The sequence below is a fragment of the Aspergillus fumigatus genome, chromosome 8 (genome assembly GCF_000002655.1).
Source record: "Aspergillus fumigatus Af293 chromosome 8, whole genome shotgun sequence".
NCBI lineage: Eukaryota > Fungi > Ascomycota > Eurotiomycetes > Eurotiales > Aspergillaceae > Aspergillus > Aspergillus fumigatus.
Window position 1 is genome coordinate 980,427 of NC_007201.1, and position 18,123 is coordinate 998,549.

Here is an 18,123-nt window from a genome sequence, read left to right on the forward strand (position 1 = left end):
TGAGTCTAGTACGGGGTCGGTTACTCCATAGATATTACAACCTGTATCGGGATGATCATATTGGTTGAACACCTTCCTTGGCCATCCTAGGTTGACTACAAGTGACCGGCATGTATCTGGATGCTGCGAAATATTTTGTGATTTGGTATTACAATTTTAAAGCCACCACAAGAATTAAGGAATACTCTCGACAAAGTTTTGGTTTTCAGGTGCTAGGTATCTCCTGCTCGGGTAACCAGAAATAAACGATCATAAATTCGCTTATACTTTGTGAATCGGAGGTAAGGTGTGATTATTCTTAGCAACGCATATTAAAGTCCTCAGTTCATCTGCTTTCCAAAGACCCTTGGGATAGACCAATCCCGTGCCACCACACACCAAGACTGATAGGTAGGCATCATTTAGTTCTCCTTCAAGTAGTCCTTTACGACCTTAGCGGCCACTAGCTGGGCCCCGACCGGGCTTCCGTTGAAATTACTGGATCCTTCGCGGCCTATATATTTGACTAAGTGAGTAACTATGACTGACTCGGTCTAGCTGAACAGATGCCTTTCGCTAGAGAAGGAGAGACTAAGTCTGGCTAGGATTAGCCTTCTCAATGGCGTTATACTCATTTATTCTGATCTTGCCTCTTTCATTCGGGGGGCTGTGATCTTTTTGTTGATGAGACCGTCCTATTGGCTCTTCCTCGAGGATGACTGGCTCGTGGCTTCCTCACCGTCTAACTACTGGTGTGAAATCTCAATCTGTCCATTAGTTTACCCAGATCCCCCCAAACGAGATGAGTTGACCAGGTTCCTTGGGTGTTGCGGAAGGTTAGGTAGGTTCTACTAGCCTAGCTCTTCCGGTTATTATTACTCGGTCTTATCTCCCTTTCTCCTCTTTCTTCCCTTTCTCTCCTTACTCTCTCTGTAGTCGATCTTTGCATTTGCTCATCTTTCTGTCTGTCTTTTATACCAGTCAGAATCCATTCTTTTCGTTGAATACGTATATTCTAATTCAAAATCCCTTCGTTACAACCTTCCGGCATACTTTATCTTCGCCCCCGCTTTGCTACCTCTTTTTTGGGAATTTATACATAATACATCAGTGAAAGCCTATATATACTCTAGTCAACATGCGTTCCATCATCTTCCTGTCTCTCAGCGCTCTTGCGGCCATCGCAGCTGCTGCTTCCAAGGAGAATCCTTTTAACATCCCTGCCAACGGTTACCAGTTCACTGCTGGTGAGCCCACTACATTGAGCTGGGAGCCTACCACCAGTGGAACTGTCACTCTCAAGCTTCAATGGGGCGACGTTTTCACTCCTGATTCTGGATCAACCATTGTCTGTAAGTGTCTAAAAGTTGAAACGAGTCTGGAGCGCTGCGCATATACTAACGTACACTAGCGAGCATTCCCAATTCAGGAAGCTACACCTGGAATGTTCCTTCTAGCATTGCTTCTCGGCCTGATTACACCATTGAGATCATTTCTGATGATGACACCTCCGAAACCAACTACTTGAACCGTTTCATGATTGCGGGAGCTACTGGTGTCGCGTCGAGCACGGCTACGGCAACTGCCACTACCTCCAAGACCGCCTCTACCACGTCTAACTCGACTACTACTAGCGGAACTCCTACCATGACCACTGTGACTTCGACCACTGCTTCTTCCTCCAGCAGCTCTTCGACCACCAGCAGCTCGTCTACCACTGAATCTTCGACTACTACCACTCAGGCTTCTCGCACGACCGCCACTACATCGCCTACTTCGGTCCCCGACCCCAATGGCGGTGCCATCAACCGGATCTCCGGTGGTATGATGGCGCTCGTCATGGGTGTGATTGCATTCATGTAAGCAGCATAAGTTGCGAGCATCCTGGCGGCGAGTCACATTACTGCGATCACGCTCGACACATTCAAATATATAGCTTTTTTGGCGTGCCCATTTCCTTTTCCTTTGCACTTGCTTAGGCTCGAATATGGTTGGATGACCGGCTTGGGTATCTACAGTTTGTTCCTGGCCTGTGGATGGAAAAGGTGTAACATCGTTTTTTCCGTGTCCGATTCTCTCTATTCCTTTTCGGCGATGCTTGGGGATTTACATGATTGCGTAACCTAATGGTCATTATTCGTTGTATGGACCAGGGACTCGCGTCTATTCGGGCACACTTTTGTATGGTATGTAGATACGTTTCCATTGTAATGAATGATTTGCTTCGGCTTACAGGACATGGCGAGTAAACATAAGGTTTTGTAAATCTCATTTGCATATTCTATGGATCTAAACCTTTTCGCCCGTTCAAGAGACAATGAGGCTCTGCTGTAGCCGACGATCTTCAGGAACCACTAGTAGTAGTAAGAGTTGAAGATGACGCAGGGAAACGGTCGATAGTCTGTTACCTTGATAAGTTCAAAACATTTTGGAATCGAACTGATGTTTTTGAAGTCCGATTTTCATCTATTTCTGTCACAGCAATACCACATTGGATGGTTGTGGGTCTCTAGCCGAAATGAACCATTGGCATGAGTGGAACATGTAATATGGCTCGGCAATTTCATGCACTTATCTCCTACGGCCAGCCTCTGCTAAACTTATGAGCTGATCTTCTGCCAGGTGATTACCTACCCACGACGGAGTAGTCACACGTCGACGGGCTATACGGGCTGAAACATCAATATCCGCTGAAACCATGAGTAGTCGGTATTCTGGCGGATTGAAGTATTTTGGCAAGCCCACATATTTCCCGTGAACGTGTCTACATTATGCATGTGAGACTTGTGTTTTATGCCAGTAAAACCTAAAGTACGTGCAGCTTCCAATCTTCAGTGGTTTCGTATCAACTGATGTACCTACCTAATTTTATTATTTGAACTGTATCTTACCGTACCGGTTATACTGAAAGTATGATACGTAAGATACCTCAATACTTCTCTTGAGCCATCGATGACTGAGGACTGCCAGTTTGGATGATGGGAGAAGCCGGAAGGGCCGAAGAGGAATAGATCAGTGCTTGTGATTTCTTGTGCTTGTGATTGGATACCTGGTAAACTAGCCTACGCGTTACCCACAGACGTCCTGTGAGGCTGAAGGCTGCTACGAAATAGCACGTGGAGCCGACAGAACCCTTCTGTCGTGCGACATGCCGTGCTTCGTTCTTACACTTCAGCGGGTAGGGACTTTGAGCTTATTGTTTATTAATTCTGATTAACATTAAGAATGCTAATGGTGCTACTCACAACACCGTAGGAGCACAGCTCCCAGGGTGATTCATGGAGCGTCTGAAACAGGAAGACTAACGATTGGAGAAAGCGGGCCCGAAAGGAGCATGGCATCATCTGTCATGCAGACCGAAGAGAAAAAGAAAAGGCAGTCCTATGCGGCAACCCATTGGGGACACACGCGCTTGATGAACTTCATGAACTTGAAGAACCCGACGGCATACTCAACATTACCGTGAGGATCAACTGTTCGCTCTGGAAAGGCTATACCAGCACCATATAAGCCCTTAACGAGTCGTCCACGTTGATCGTAGAATCCGCCAGTCTCATGATCAAAGTCCGGTTGCAATGGCGAACCATTTACAGAAAGCTCTGGCAGCGGATCCCGAGTGAAGCCAATGGCCTGAACAATGTGAGTGCAGAAGGGTAACTGCAGCTTGAACTGTGCCATTTCTTTACCACTGCTGCAGTCCACCTTGGTGATGAAACGGCCTGCCTCGGAGGTCGGTAAAACTTCATCTTCGAGCTGCTGGCGAGCAAAGTCCGCAGCGAGACCCTTGAGACCGGTGTTATCTCGAAGGATCCAACCGTCCATGTACTCGGCATACCGGAGAGAATGCCGGGTAAACCACTTGAGGCGGAGCTGGGGATGAGAACTGCGGGCCAAGTCTACCAGGTTGAGCAGAGCCAGAACGGCACTATGAGAAGCTCCTACAACGGCGATGGTCAAGGGCGTGTCTCGCGGAAGGTACGAGGCGAGTTCACTGGGCTTCAAAACTATATCGAGGTCCAGCCTCTGAATGTTATGCGCAGGAACAGGGATTGGAGCAGTTGTCGGTGACGACCCCGTACACAGGATGAGTTTGGGTGTCTCAACTTCAAACTCGTCGGACGACCCTTGACTTTTGATCCGTACTGTCCAGGAAGAAGTCTATGGAACCGGGAAACGAAAGCATTAGCAAACCATCCAATTCCTCTCTGATGTTGCGCTCCTTTGGTACTCCAAATGCGGGGGTATCAAACTAACCTTCTCCGCCAGATTTGCAGCAACGACGTAACCCTTACATTGTACAACCCGGTCCGATTTCACAATGCCCTCTGTTAAGGCCTGAACCATGTCTGCACCATGCTGCAACAGACATGTTTGATCTTGGTCAAGTTTCGCTAGAGTCGTGAAAGCATTGGGCATGCGCGTACTACTGATGACTGCACGGAATGGCTGGACACCTGTGGCATACGCTTGGAAGAAAGAGACTTTGGTGTTGCTGGAAAGAACTCGAACAGTCAGCCGTAGACTTCTTCCTCCCAAGCTTGCTCGGTTGCCCAAGCGTGTACAGAGTTGGGGAATAGTCGTGCTCACCTAGGAACCTCGCGGTATTTCCTGCCCACACGTCCGGCCTGAAAATAGGGATCAACCCAGGCAATTTTCCCACCAAGCTGCCTCTCCAGCAGATTTCCAACCACGGCCAGACCGGCAGGACCAGCTCCCACGACAACCGCAGCACACTTTTGAGGCGGATTCATGATTGTTGAACGATTTGGAGATATAGATGCAGAAAAGGCTTTGTAAATCAGATTTTATAGGACAACTCTGGAATTACCGCACATAGATATCTCAAGGGAGGTACTGAGGAATCATAGGGAGGGTGCGAATTAGGAGGGATTCTGCCAGATGGTTTGATTCAGAGCTCGGCGTTTTTCTCGGTGAAAACAGCTATCAAGCGTCGTGACCTTCTCCTAAGGAAAGAGGGGAGCCCGGTGATCATATACATTTGGGAAACGGCGAGCAAAGGGACGCAAGATAACAACAGCGAACAATGAACCCGCATCGCAGACGCTTGGCAGGATTCACTGTTTACCGCTTGTCCAGTCCATTGATATGGGGACGAGGAACAGAAACGGCTTGAAAACGCGAATCAGGCATCTCGGACGATAGAACACATGGTGCGGACGTAATCAACCGACCATAGAGAGCAAGGGAAGCGACGGATCATGCGGTAATGACAATCCCAAAGGTACTAGGATACTCCATTCCCAACTCCTGGTCTCATAGACTCAAGATGTCGAAAGCCCGGGCGTAGATGAGCAATCGGCGACTGAAACGGACTGCTGAGTGGTTGAACTTTGAGGGTTTCGCAGCTGATGCAGCAGGCCCCACTTGGGCCTTGCGAGTGAATCGCCGACCGACACGCTTCCCGTCGGCTCAGCAAGCGAGAGAGAGAATTGTCATGGGGGATGTGCTCGTCGACGCCCGTCATCAAGAGGCCAACGAGGGGATCCTATGCGGTTCATGACTGTACGGATTATGACCGTCGCAGGTTAGACGGACATTAATCTCCTTCATGATGGGAAAAGGAACAGCTCCCAAAGGTGCTGGTAGTGATGGAGGATGGAGAGTCCTTATATTCAAGCACGCGAGAACCATGCACGGACAGTCTTGGCACGATTGCGTGATTTTGACCAGAATGAGGTTATTACTGTTTGCCTAATTGGGAAGGTTGCTGCTATCTCAGGCGTCTGTAGAAGGATGCGGTGTTCAAGTTAAAGGGTCTACTCTATAATACCAGCAAGGGGTAGAAGCCACTTCTATCCATCGGCTAGCTACATTAGGGTTTGATCAAGTATCCGGGGTTTTATATCGTTCCACCGATACTCAATATGACATGTGTTGTTGCATTGCTGTGTTGTTTTATTGGAAGCTGCTCGGGCTACGATTATTGTAATGCACGGAAAGCTTGTGACAAGGTCTCATCATTTGGACACTGAAAATAAAGGACTGTACATTCGCCATTTCATGATTACATGGCCCAGAATACCCGGACAGATATAAATTCAACATGGTTTGACCATCCTGGAAATCGTGCTCGCCCCCAGACAGCAATGGAGTCTCCCACGCCCAAAGTCCGGACTACACTCCCATCCAGCGTCGCCCGACCACGACCTTGCGAACGCTCAATTTCTTCGGCGTCAGTAGATTCGGCTTGGATTTTATCAAGGTAGTGCCAAGTGATTGTATATTCTTGTGTCTGTGATACTGCGGTCTTGTTCATCTGAACTCTGCCAGGACCTGGCAAGAAATGTGAATGTTGGGGACCGATCGGTTCCTGACGCTCCCCTTGGCCAGTGGACTGGGTGGACGCTTGCGAATTCGTTTGGTCGCTGCCTTTTTGGGGGGTTGCGTGTATGACCTCGACATCGAACCAGGTATATGACCCATCGTACGGACTTTCACCTCTAGGACCACCACCCCAGCCCTGGTCATGGGACAAGATTCTGAAAACAATCTTGCGACAGGGATGTACGGTCTGATGAGGAAGTACTCCGGGGGATGCGCTTCCCAGTGTCTAACGATAGGTCATAAGATATCAGTGTCCATTACAGATAGAAGAAAATGAGGAAGTGGAGCTTAGATGCTCGCCGGCTGCAGTCAAGGCAAGATCTGCAACGTACCACCTCATCATAACATAAAGGTGCCGTTCGTAGCAGCTCTCGGTCATGGTCCTGTCTGATAATCGTCCTTGTGTCCATCCGAGCCTCGATTGAGGGCCAGTATTCGGCAGCCTCCATAATCATGTCGACAATCTCCATTGGCAACCCTTCCGAGGTGATCTTCCATCTCAAAATATAGCGAACCTTGAACACATCAAATACACCGGGATAGAAAATATCCAAGGCTGTGTCTTGCGCTGGCTCGCTCGAAGAAGGGCTTGTATCATCCGAGTCATTAAAAGGCGGTTGACGAGGGGAACGGAAGCGGCGCATAATGGACGGAAACATCATATGAAACTGGAATTGATGTCGTAAAGTGCAAGGGTATCTTTAGAGATTTTGAAAAAAAGGCTACGTAGACGGTAATTCGATATCTTTTGGAAGAAATGTGCCGGCCAAGCCCAGGCATCAATAATAAAGGAGTTATCCTGTGTCCAGTTGAATAACACGGCTCAACGATAACGTTGGTTGGAAACCCGGTGGCTATAGATTTGGACGAAGATAGACAAGTCTCATAGATGTCTCCCCACGGCGGTTTTGCCTTTATTGTGCCCCAAAGGCGAAGCCAGAATAGTTGCCGTTTCCCCACGCCAGGGCGGGGAGTTCAGGAGACTGCGGGTAACTCAAACCTCTGATGCTTTAAGTATCAGTACCTGATCCGATCTGCCTGACCAGTAGCGTAGAAGCACAAATGACCACGGACTAGAACTATAATAGTGAGACGATGTTTAAGAATATTACGGAGGATTCAAGGAGGAGACTCGGCAATCTGAATGGGATATCCCTCTGTGTTCAGTTGATAAGAAGTAGATAGCATATCTGATGACGTCAATGTTGTCCATGGGTTCTTTTACTACTCCATCCACGTACTCCTTAGTGGGCGGCCCTCTAATATCCATATTGACTGAAAAGCAACGCCGTGATGACTTCGAAATAATGCCGTTTCGGATTCGGGAGAATGGCCTTCTCAATGCGGTAAGGACATAATTACGCTTCGTTGTAAGCAGTGCCAGGAACGGCCCACTGGGCATATGGAAGAAAATGATACATGTAGAGACACCTATTTTGCCATCTTTCCTTTCCTGCCTCCAGCAGCCTGGTACGCTGCAGCTCGCTTGGCGCTCCGGTTCTTCGGCTTGCCCTTGGAGCCACGACTCTTAGTCTTAATTTTGATGCGCGATGATCCCTCTGAGGCACGATTACCTTCAAACACCACCGAGTTCCCGGATATAGACTTTCTCCCTTCGGCCTTCATCTTAGCCGCGCCGGCTCTGCCAAAGAGCTTACCTGCACGACCTTGAAGCGTCGAGAATCCCTCGCCCAGCGCTTTGCCGTGAGACCCAGTTTCTGGGCCATCACGCTTCTTGGGGAGCTTCTTGGCCCGTGTCACCCGGAGTTTCCGCGGCAGCATGGGAGGAAACTTCTTCCCGTCCAGCAAGAGTGCTTCCTCCACGCAGACCTGGTCATAAAATTGCACATAAGCAAAGCCTTTGCCCACGCGGGTAGTACGGTCACGGACTACCCGGACAGACTCGACATTGCCTCTGGTCGAGGCCCGTTCTTTAGATCCCTTGGTGTGAGCATTGAATGTGCGCCATAGACCTTCCTCAACGTCCGCGGGCCCCGACTTCTTCTTTTTTTTCTTCTTATCGTCTTCTTCCGGGTCGGTCTCGTTGTCGACGAAGTCAAGGTTGCCAACAAAGACACATCGTTTGTGGTCGATCTGGGAGGGATGCGCAACGCTGTCGACACGAAGATGTCGATCTAAAACAACGGTGCCGTTCAAGGCCGCAGGTGCTTTCCGCGCTGCCTGCACCGTACTGTAAACAACATATGCGTTGGTGCTTGGTGTAGTGTCATCCAATATCTCACGTCTAGCAAAGGCAGCTCGCTTGGGGACCTTTCCGCCGCTAGCGAAGGCCACGGACCGAAACCGAATCGATTCGACTTTGTGAGGCCCTGTAGATTCCGGAAGAGTGGAAAGAAAGGATGCCAGATGCTTCAATAGGGTCTTCTTCGCCGATTTGGACTTGATGGCCTGGCTCGAGACATTGCCGAGGAACACGGTACGGTTACTCTTTTCGAGTTCCTTGGACTCCGGATCACCGCTCTGAGTCTCGTGCCTGGGGACTGTAATTTCGTCCTCTTCCTCTGAACTTTCGTCCCTCCCGTCTTTAGACTTGTCCGACACAGGATCAGAATCCTTTCCTCCCTCCTCAACTTTCTGCCTCTTTGCCTTCTCGGCGCGACGCTTTTCTTGTTCCTTCTGTTCCTCCTTCGCTATACGCCGCATATAAGTCTCTTCGAGATCTTCTGCAGGGGCCCTTTTCCGTTTCTTGCTCGAAGGGGCCTGGGTATCCACGGCCAGCGTCCTCTCAGCGTCACCGGCGACTTCTGAGACGTCCTGCATATCTTCATCTTCGCTTTGCAGGTCCTCCTCAAGCTCAGAAATTTCTTCATCGTCTTCTTCCTTTTCTACATCATCTTCTGGCCCGTTCTCCTTTCTCTGTGTGATGATGGGCTGCACCGATGGCGCTTTCACTGGACCGGCCTGAATGATTTGAGAGCGTTAGAAGAGCCTTCTATTAGTGATGGGTAAAGTACATACACTTTTTTCGAACAGTGAGGCCACTGTTGGGTCAATGGCGGCCTTTCCGCCCAAAAAAGGCAGAGTAACGTCTGTTTTGCCTGGTTGCGAGACATTGTCCGACTGAGCCTTACTTTTCTTGCCCATCTTCAGTCAGAATGGGGGATTTCTGTCGTTCGATTGAAACTGTCGTCAGACAATGAGGAAGGTCAAGCCAGTGCGCTGAATTTCACGCTATCAAGGCAATTACGCTTTTAACTTGCTTTCTTCGTTGCGTTTACTAAGTTTTTCTGCCTCAGAAAGAAAAAAATATTTTGGCGACGGAAGCAGGATAAGATCACGTGCTTTATCGTATCGGCAATGTCGAGAGTCGCAGCGACCACAGTACGGAGACGTCATAGAGCTTGACTATCTGTTCTATTATTTTCATTAGAGACTCTTACGCGCGCATATCAGGACTATTTACCCTGACACTGGGACAAAAGGTCAAGGGCTCCTTCAAATCCAGCTCTCTGGTTGCCCTGAAGAGAAGTAGGGATCAACAGACAGGGCATGGACGGATATTATCCGCAATTAGCGGCAATGATATCACCGGCACCGGAATCTCTTCATGGCAAGCTGCTACCAAATACATTGCGACTGGATGTAGGAGTAGAAGACAGAAGTACACATTTCTAAGAGTGATTTATTTCCCGATATTCCGAAAACGCAGTTTCTTAAGAAGCGATGTCTTTATCAGTGAGATCTCTCAAACCGAGCAGTAAACTAAGAATATGTTGGTCACATGATTTGTAATTGTCGATACCAGGGCGGTCAGTAACCACAGCTTCCACACCACCTCTTCAGATTCTACCTAGTCGGCGTCGGCATAAAATACGGCAGAATACCATTACGCTTGGAATACCGCGACGAGTCTCAACAGAGCAAAAGAGGTAGATTATTGCTGTGGCTCTTGGGGACTCCCTCCTTCACCTTTCTCTCCACTGTCGGCTCCCAAGCAGATCGGTGGGTTCTGGAGCACCAGTGAATTTCTATCTCTGTCTGTTCAATCATTTCCAGCTCATTGAGTTCTCCATCAACCCTCTCGATATCCTTCGACCGCGCTTTCAAACCAATTTCCGCTCGTCCATGTCGCCTTTTCTCTCGCGCTGTAGTGTCGTATCGCCCGCTTCTTGAAGTGCACCACCTCCACCTTCTCCTCCTTCTCCTCGTCCTCCATCTTACCACGCACAGTGCCTCTTGTGTAGGCCTGAGGTTATATTCCTTCTGTTAGACTACACAAGCGATCGCCAGTCTGATTTATTTTGGTTCTGTGTTCTTGCGGCTCTCCCCCGTGAACGCAGTGGCTAAGTGAATCGCTGCTCGGTCGCGGCAGCTGTGCTCAGTGCTTCTTTCACAGTTGGCGCATTGTTGATTGGTACGTTCATTTGTGGCTTAGGGCGTATGGGACGATAGGTTCTGCTCTGTTCAACGAGGCTACGGCTTTGGTCCCTGCGAGAACGTTTCCCTCTTACTCTGTTGAGGCGGCGCAGTTGCCAGAGACTACTGGTGATCTCGGGGTGTGTCCCGGGTAGCAGAACAATCAAATCTGGCACCGCCTTCGTCTGCAGACAAGGAACAGTCCAAACAAACTGTTTCATTGACGGACCCCATTTATTGTCCTCTGCATCTATGTGTCAATTCATCTTTTTGGGGTTTTGGCTGACATTTGTACTCAATTTTCCAGTCTCGAAACCAGTTTTGCTTCCCACTGGCTGCACGAAACCACACTCCCGTTAGCCAACCTTTGTATTCGACTTCCCCAGACCTTTCAGAGACGCCCTTTCAGCCAATCTCTATATTTTTTTTTCTCCTAGATTGCTGTGCTCGTGTCGCGCCATTGCCTATGGAGGTGGCCGCAAGTCGAGACTCAGCTCCTGTTGGTCCGCCTACAGGGCCTGATGCCACAATCACCAATGGCGACCAAGATCTTCTACTGGATGATTCGCTCATGGACGATGGACGTTCAAGTAGTCTGAGCGACATCGACGATGTCTTGGATAATGAACCCTCGGACTACGAAGAGTCGCCCAAGCCCGAGAAGTTAGCAGCAGAGAATGACTCTGAAGCTGAGACGGAGCGCATCGAAGATTCCCCGAATCATTTTCGCAGAACCAACATTGTCGTGAGCAGTTATGGCCCTAGCCCCAGCAAATTGGCCCAATCGACGACGTACGATGATGCCGTGGACGGGGACGACCAAATTGAGGATTCACCGAGCAAACCTCGCTCTAAGCCCAACGGAATCCTTGAATCCGCCGAAGACATACTCGGTTTGGAAGACTCTACATTATCCGAAGGTACGGGAAAGAAGCGCAAACGACCCGAGTCTGGCGCGGATGTGGAAGGCGAGACGGGTGACGAAGGCGAACCGCCTCAGAAACGCCGCGGGTCGGTGAAGAGTGAATTGAGCGATCCTCCGGCAGATGACAGTGCGCTGTCTCCGGAGCCCATTGAAGAAGTAATTAAAGCGAACGAGGAAGATAACCCGGCCGATGACCTTCCCGAGTCGGACCTACCCACGGCGCCCGCCAAAAACAGAAAAGGCAAGAAGGGAAAGCGAAAAGGGCGAAAAACACGCGATACGGCTGATGATGACATGGATAGTGGTGCCCTCGAGACGGGTGCGGAGGGTCCTGTGGATGATGGCGATGACGAAAATATTGAACGTGGAGAGGACGCCGACGATGGGGAAGCAGCCGCCAAGCTCGAGGAAGAATGTAAGTCGCCCATCGTGCAGTTTTGGATCATACTGCCATTTCTTGTTTGACTTACTAATAGCTTCTGAAGCAGCTAAGAGAATGTCCGCGATGGAATCTTTAGCGATCCTTGAAAAGGAGTTCGCAGCCCTACGTGACAAGTGAGTCGAATTATCGACAGACTAGCTTACATCCTTCTGGTTGCTGATGATCCCCCTTCAGGATATATGACGAAAGGATATCCAAATTGAATCGAGAATTGGAAATGCTTACTGGCCCGAACCCGACTCACCCCGAATACCTGCGTCAGCTCGAGTGTGTTAAACGACACCGTGATGCAAAGATAAAATACGAACACACCTTGTTTCAGTACCGAATCCAAGCTCTCATGAACAAGAGTCTGGCAGAGCGTGCTCAAACGCATAGCACGTACTTCCAGCGAATTCGGGACATTCGGGAGAAACACTCAAGTGCTGTCAGCAAGCACTTTTACGCTATTCAGCACGATCGATTCAAGTCAGAAGAGCTGAGTGCGCAGCACTACATACCTTTTCCCACCCGGCGTTCACAACAAATCGCCCACCAAACAGCTTACAACCAAGAAGTGTCTATCATGGCTGGCGTCGCCAAATACGTGGGTTTCCCAGCGGCACCTTCATTGGCACCTGCGCGACCGTCTGAACTCGAAGAAGATATGGAGAAGATGGGGGTGAGCTTAATTCTTAGAACCTGCTTTGCTTACCTTGAGCTAACTTATATGTCTGGACAGATTTCCTTCGAGACCAGGGCACCTACTTCACAGCCTTCGACGAACCTACCACGTGGAGCCATGCCATCCATGTCCTCAAATGCCTTTCGTACAGCTGCGGAGGAAGCTTTCCTTGAGCAGACTCCTTGGGCCAATCCTCAGCACCCCATTCACCATCACCACCATCACCACCACCAACAACATCATCATCATCATCATCAAATCCAGCCGGGTCCGCACAGTCGAGTATTTGAAAATCCACACGCCTCGTCATTCACCACTCCAGCCGCACAGAAACGAGTGGTCGATATTAACGCTCCCAACGGCTCGGCCTCCACGATAGCGGAGAATCTGTCGGCTGCAAATTCCTCAGCGAATAACACACCATATGGAGCAGAACAGGACCATCAGCGCCATGGTCTTGCCCATTTTGGTGTTCCCGACTATGATGCGGACCGCAAGTCTGGATATCGATCACTAAGCTCTTCCCCGCTCGATGTGCGAAAGCCGCACCCGGCGTATGCTACCCTCGACCATCGTGCTTCCCAAGCCACATCGTCTCGAAATCCCCCCTTCTCACCACAACCCGCCCGCGTGGGGCTTTTCCAATCGAATGCTTCAAAACACGATTCTTCGCCTCCTCTCTCTTCGAAACAAGTCAATTCCATGCACCCATCCACTGGGATACTGACTGGCTCGGGCTCTAGTCACATGACAGCTCGATAGGTTCGACCAAAATCCTTTGCGTTCACCTTCATCTAACATTCATGACCTTCCGGCGTCTGGGCCTTGTATAGGGTTCACCAAGGTGTTGTAGGATATTTTCCATGTATGATTGGCTTAGCTTGTACACTTGGGGACACAAGGACGAATCTCGCTGCTCTTTCAACCTCTCTCTCGCACAATGTCTATCTTATTGCATTCGTTCTTTGAGCAGTGTGAATAATTGGCGAACGGCTGCATTGGGGGCTTTTATGTTCAAAGAATTTACCTCACGATACATAGTTTACTGTGTCATGTCTGATCGAATATCTAGGCACGGTGTTTTGCTACTTTATTGCATGGGTCCTTGATGTATATTCCCTACCAGTCATTCCATCACATGGATGCACTGTTGGCTGCCAAACGGCATGGAAGGGACCAGTTTGTTGTTCTAATTAACGAAGTTAGGGACTGCTTTGCATGAGAGAAAGAAGAAGGCTTTACGAGATGCATAGTTACTGGGGAAATACGTACATACTTAGGCGAGATTATGGACACGAATTGATTTCATCAGGCTCTATGTCTGAGGATTGGATTATCAAGGAGTACAGGTGAAGTCGTGGCAGGAAAGTCATGGCGGATCTCATTCTTTGGTGTAGAAGCTAGTTCAAGCTACAAAACTTCCTACAGACGCTGAAGGGTATCACGCCCATGAGATGAATGAAATGTTCACACCAAGTGATTTTAACATCTTCTTATACTTAGAATCAAGTTGATCGTCGTCAAGTTTCGCTGGCAGATACTTGCGGCTGAATGCTGGAGTCCGCTGGCGCTGGCGCACTCCCGTCATCTGCGGGTGGTGCAGTGCTTTCCGCTGGTACTGAGCGGCTGGCCAGGGAGATCTGCTCCTGTTGTTCGGACTGTTCTTGTTGCTGTTGCTGCTGCTGCTGTTCTACGACGTGCGGTCGCCACTTGGCCAGGATTTTTCCTGCGATCAGTCTCGATTCCTCGTCTTGGGGATAGATTGATCAGTTTGACGATATCAAGGAATCGAGCAAGGAGTGCAACTTACAGGTATTGTAGACGTCTTCCAAAGCGTTCAGACACATTTCTCGAGCAGGAGGGCGGAACATTACGAGATACCTAGTTAGCGCGTTAATGGTCATGAACAGTCATTCAAGAAAGGAAAAGACGCGTACAATAGTGACTGAACACATAAGTTGATTCTTTCAGGATCTTTCGCAAGACTGGAGACTCGCTTTGTGATGGGTATAGTGACCTCCGGTATTTCGCTGAGAAATCGGATGAAAATCTTGGTATCCCGGGAATCCAGATAGGGCAAAAAGCCATCCAATAGTCGCAGGACCCATTGATCGTAATGTAGGGGTATAGATGCCTCATCTTCCTCGGTTCGCTGAGTAGCAGCGAACTTCATCTGAATTCGGTCATTGTACCATTCTTCATTCAACCACATGATCCCGACGTTGACCCGCGCTCTGAAGTCTTCAAGAATGTATCGGTATAATGACTCGCGGATGAAATTCGAGATTGCTGGGGTCTTCCTGGCGCGTGGGTCGGATTCGGTCTTTTTGTCATCAACTTCTAGAGTTGCGGGCGCTCTCGTGGCAAGTCTGGTAAGTAAGGTAACCCAAGCATCACGGTCGAATGTGCTGCCCGCTAATCGAGAAAAGCCCAGGTGCTGCTGGGCTTTTCCTTTGGTAGGGTTCGGGGCCATCGCAGCTGATGTGAGCATCTCAAAGACTCTTCCTACGGCGCTGCGACCAATGTCCGCGGCCTCTTCTTCCGTCAACGGCGGTGGTTGCGGCAAGACGAATGGACCAAGAGAGACTAGATCTGGCTGCAACTCTGCCATATCAGCGGATACGACATCTGCTTGCGGAGCAGCTGCTACGGCAACATCCGTAGGCTGGTATTCAGGTTCATAGTCATCATCCTCATCCTCGGGGACGACCACCTGAGGTTTTGCGGCCTGTTGTCGAGTAAGAGTTTGGTATCTGGCTCGGACACCCTGTAGTAGTATTGTCAGCACTTAATCCATGCGGAGAGCTCCCGAACATTTAACATACTTCAACAGCCTGCATCAACGCAGACGGATCGACCCGGGCTAGCACGGGGACTGCGATCTTGACTAGGAGATCGGGTGGTAATTGCTTCACGTCAAAGGAGGAAAGACCCGAGTCTTCTGTTAAGGTATACAGCTGAGCGTAACTGACAGGACCTGGTGGAAGAGGAGGAATCTTGATCAATGGGGGCGTTTCTGCATCGAGTCTGGCACGTTTAGCATTATCAAGCCCATCGGTCGGCTCAAATGGCAGTCCTCGCTTCTTGGATGCATCATCTATGGTTTCTAAGCGGGACTGCATCAAACGTTCCATGTGGTGCTGCATCTTGCCCGCAAGGGGATGGCTCGGATTTCTATCGACCCGTTAGTTTTCTGTGTCCGCATCCGCAGGTCATCGCGATTACTCACTTCTTCAGGATATTTACAAACAACGCTCTAGCCGTTCGTTCCATCGACTTGACGCCAATACGGATAGCAGGTGTCAGTGGAGAGCGCACCTGTTTCGCAGGGTAGAAGTTCAGAACAGCATTGATGATCTTGTTGCCAACGGACTGTCGATTTCGGATCAGCACCGCCAGGCAGTTTAGCGTAGCATTGACGAGGAGAGGATCGCTACAGGAAAGAATTAGCGAGGAGGCACATTGAGCGGTGTGGCTTCGAAAGTTATTGATGGTACCTGGCGTCTTCTTGGAAAACCGACAGCAGCCTGTCGAGCAGGCCAGAGGCTTCCGCCTCGAGATGGGGTAGAGCCAAAATGGAGTGATTTTTGGGAACGATGGCCAAGGACGTTTCATTATGCTCGGGCCGCTGGAGATTGTCAACAACAACCAAGTCTTATTAACACTATAGTCAGAGGGCTGTACACATACTCTAGGGTCTGCAATGGGGCCATGTGTCTGCACCTGAACAACCCGCTGAACAAACTTGATACAGCACACTTTGACTGGATAAGGAGATGAGTCCCATTTGCGCAGGATATCCTGCTTGACAGCCATCATATTTTCCCACAAAGCGCTGTCTTCTGGATGATTGATTCTGTGAAAGGGTACAAGCGTCAGTAAACACAGACTCTAAGCAGGTTTTAGACCATATTCCCTCCTCGCTGCGAGCATCTACGAGGGCATGATCCTCCACAGGTCTCCAGCGCGACGAGCAAAAAGAATTGATCACATACATGTGTCTAAAAGCCAACGGATACAAGCTGGCCGCAATCTGCACTATATGCTTCAAGACCGGAGTGTCTCCCTCAGGCAACTCTATGATCTCTCGTATCGTCTGTAATACCCTGCCCGCCAATTGTTCCTTTTGTGCTGTTGCCAAAGCGGGACTGGCGAATGTTTCTGCCAGAAACTCCGCTCCCCATCGTCGCAGTTCCAATCGCGCATGCGCACCGATGATAGGAATGATTCCGTTCACGATCTGCGGATAGAAGGCGGCATCGCCGAGAACGAGATTTCGAGCAGCATTGAGCTGTGCGACCTGGTCGGCAAGGTGGTTTGCCGCAGTCTCGGACATAATAACTGTGCTCAACAGCTATATGAAAGGGCCTGGATGGGGGAGTATTTCGAGGTCTGGTATGGTCGAGATATTGGCCACCTTGCTAGTGTCTACGCTGCATGAATTCAAGGCAAACAAATACTGTGAATAAGATGACCGGCCTAAGACATATGACCGATGAAGAGCACGACCTTCACGAGACGCGCCCCATGAACGCGTGAAGAATAGCCGAATACGCAATAGGGGAGCGGTAGTTGGCGACCCGAGCCTTCCACAAAGCAAAATGCTCCGTGAAATGGGTGAATATGTTTCAAGCAGCGTATAGATCCGGATCTACTATTTGGCGTTTAATTGAATCGGATATGATGTCTTGAAGAAGACGAAGACGATGGTGATGACGCTAATAGAATAGAAGTAGTAGTAGATAACAGAGATGACGAGGATTGGCGCTTTTCTTGGATGTCCGTCAGCGGATGCCGAGTTTGGCCGACCCGAGAGCTCTTTGTATGGGTGCTGCGAGGAACCTCTCCCACTGCTAGTTTATGGAAAAGCAGAATCTAAAGTTTTTAATCAGTTAGTCTGTAAAGATGGCTATTTGCCGAAGGAGACCAAACGAGAGAAGTTGTCAGGACCAAAGCTGGCAACAAGAGAGCACTTTACATAGTACAGCTAGCTTAGCAGCTGCTGTCCGCGTTTGTTCTGCCGGCAGAAAAAGCACATCACAAACGCCGAGAACTGCACTCTCGCCTAGTTCCAATCGTCAACTTTCCCGGTCATCATACATATTGGCAAGAATTCACTCCCGCTTCTGTCATTCTTGCCTTTCGGTCATTCAAACACATAAACTATAATTGCACACAATGCCTGCAGGAATGTACGTCCACTCCATCCACCGCACTACGATCTACAGCAACTACGTGCAGCTGGCTCAATTCCAATCGCACCATACTCTTTCGGATGAGTCGCTGACCAACATCTCTGTCTAGTTTCAATTCTACGTACTACGGCAAGGACTACCGCGCCGGTGCGGCTCTCCTTCGCGCTCGTCGTCCGTATCTTTTCAAGAATGCTCT

General features: G+C 49.5%; 6 protein-coding genes across 6 annotated transcripts; 2 read left to right on the plus strand and 4 right to left on the minus strand.

Annotated features, from left to right (window-relative positions):
- The first annotated feature begins 23 nt into the window (after positions 1–23).
- Positions 24–2,573, plus strand: AFUA_8G04370 (GPI anchored serine-threonine rich family protein). The gene is made up of 2 exons (XM_742151.2): positions 24–1,331; positions 1,391–2,573. Exons 1-2 carry the CDS (start codon positions 1,118–1,120, stop codon positions 1,840–1,842), a joined length of 666 nt encoding a protein of 221 aa, XP_747244.1. The 5' UTR covers positions 24–1,117; the 3' UTR covers positions 1,843–2,573.
- A 586-nt stretch (positions 2,574–3,159) lies between these two features.
- AFUA_8G04380 (uncharacterized protein) lies at positions 3,160–5,933 on the minus strand. Its single transcript, XM_077805302.1, has 3 exons — positions 4,567–5,933; positions 4,234–4,471; positions 3,160–4,137 (listed from the first exon to the last, which is right to left on the minus strand). The coding sequence occupies exons 1-3, from the start codon at positions 4,728–4,730 to the stop codon at positions 3,361–3,363; spliced, it is 1,179 nt and encodes a 392-aa protein (XP_077661430.1). The 5' UTR covers positions 4,731–5,933; the 3' UTR covers positions 3,160–3,360.
- Positions 5,934–6,004: 71 nt separating this feature from the next.
- AFUA_8G04390 (uncharacterized protein) lies at positions 6,005–6,986 on the minus strand (the record flags this gene model as incomplete). The annotated part of the gene is made up of 2 exons (XM_742153.1): positions 6,005–6,550; positions 6,657–6,986. The coding sequence occupies 2 exons, from the start codon at positions 6,984–6,986 to the stop codon at positions 6,005–6,007; spliced, it is 876 nt and encodes a 291-aa protein (XP_747246.1).
- Positions 6,987–7,755: 769 nt separating this feature from the next.
- nop12 (rRNA-processing protein NOP12) lies at positions 7,756–9,429 on the minus strand (the record flags this gene model as incomplete). Its single annotated transcript, XM_742154.1, has 2 exons — positions 7,756–9,246; positions 9,304–9,429. The coding sequence occupies 2 exons, from the start codon at positions 9,427–9,429 to the stop codon at positions 7,756–7,758; spliced, it is 1,617 nt and encodes a 538-aa protein (XP_747247.1).
- Positions 9,430–10,107: 678 nt separating this feature from the next.
- On the plus strand, positions 10,108–13,494 carry AFUA_8G04410 (uncharacterized protein; the record flags this gene model as incomplete). Its single annotated transcript, XM_077805303.1, has 5 exons — positions 10,108–10,699; positions 11,009–12,041; positions 12,112–12,181; positions 12,243–12,729; positions 12,790–13,494. Exons 2-5 carry the CDS (start codon positions 11,168–11,170, stop codon positions 13,492–13,494), a joined length of 2,136 nt encoding a protein of 711 aa, XP_077661431.1. The 5' UTR covers positions 10,108–10,699; positions 11,009–11,167.
- Positions 13,495–14,004: 510 nt separating this feature from the next.
- On the minus strand, positions 14,005–17,766 carry AFUA_8G04420 (RNA-processing protein PTA1). Its single transcript, XM_077805304.1, has 8 exons — positions 16,728–17,766; positions 16,423–16,588; positions 16,230–16,360; positions 15,962–16,165; positions 15,558–15,906; positions 14,670–15,499; positions 14,543–14,613; positions 14,005–14,482 (listed from the first exon to the last, which is right to left on the minus strand). The coding sequence occupies exons 1-8, from the start codon at positions 17,066–17,068 to the stop codon at positions 14,253–14,255; spliced, it is 2,322 nt and encodes a 773-aa protein (XP_077661432.1). The 5' UTR covers positions 17,069–17,766; the 3' UTR covers positions 14,005–14,252.
- Between the last annotated feature and the right edge of the window lie 357 nt (positions 17,767–18,123).

What these genes read in the sequence shown, in the direction of transcription:
- AFUA_8G04370 (XM_742151.2), top strand. Translation starts at nt 1,118, where the DNA reads ATGCGTTCCATCATCTTCCTGTCTCTCAGCGCTCTTGCGGCCATCGCA. An exon ending in TTCTGGATCAACCATTGTCT is followed by an intron (nt 1,332 to 1,390) that starts GTAAGTGTCTAA and finishes AACGTACACTAG; the next exon opens with CGAGCATTCCCAATTCAGGA.
- AFUA_8G04380 (XM_077805302.1), bottom strand. Translation starts at nt 4,730, where the DNA reads ATGAATCCGCCTCAAAAGTGTGCTGCGGTTGTCGTGGGAGCTGGTCCT. An exon ending in AAATACCGCGAGGTTCCTAG is followed by an intron (nt 4,472 to 4,566) that starts GTGAGCACGACT and finishes AGTTCTTTCCAG; the next exon opens with CAACACCAAAGTCTCTTTCT. An exon ending in CTGCAAATCTGGCGGAGAAG is followed by an intron (nt 4,138 to 4,233) that starts GTTAGTTTGATA and finishes CCGGTTCCATAG; the next exon opens with ACTTCTTCCTGGACAGTACG.
- AFUA_8G04420 (XM_077805304.1), bottom strand. Translation starts at nt 17,068, where the DNA reads ATGTCCGAGACTGCGGCAAACCACCTTGCCGACCAGGTCGCACAGCTC. An exon ending in GTTTTCCAAGAAGACGCCAG is followed by an intron (nt 16,166 to 16,229) that starts GTACCATCAATA and finishes TCTTTCCTGTAG; the next exon opens with CGATCCTCTCCTCGTCAATG. An exon ending in TTTGTAAATATCCTGAAGAA is followed by an intron (nt 15,907 to 15,961) that starts GTGAGTAATCGC and finishes ACGGGTCGATAG; the next exon opens with AAATCCGAGCCATCCCCTTG.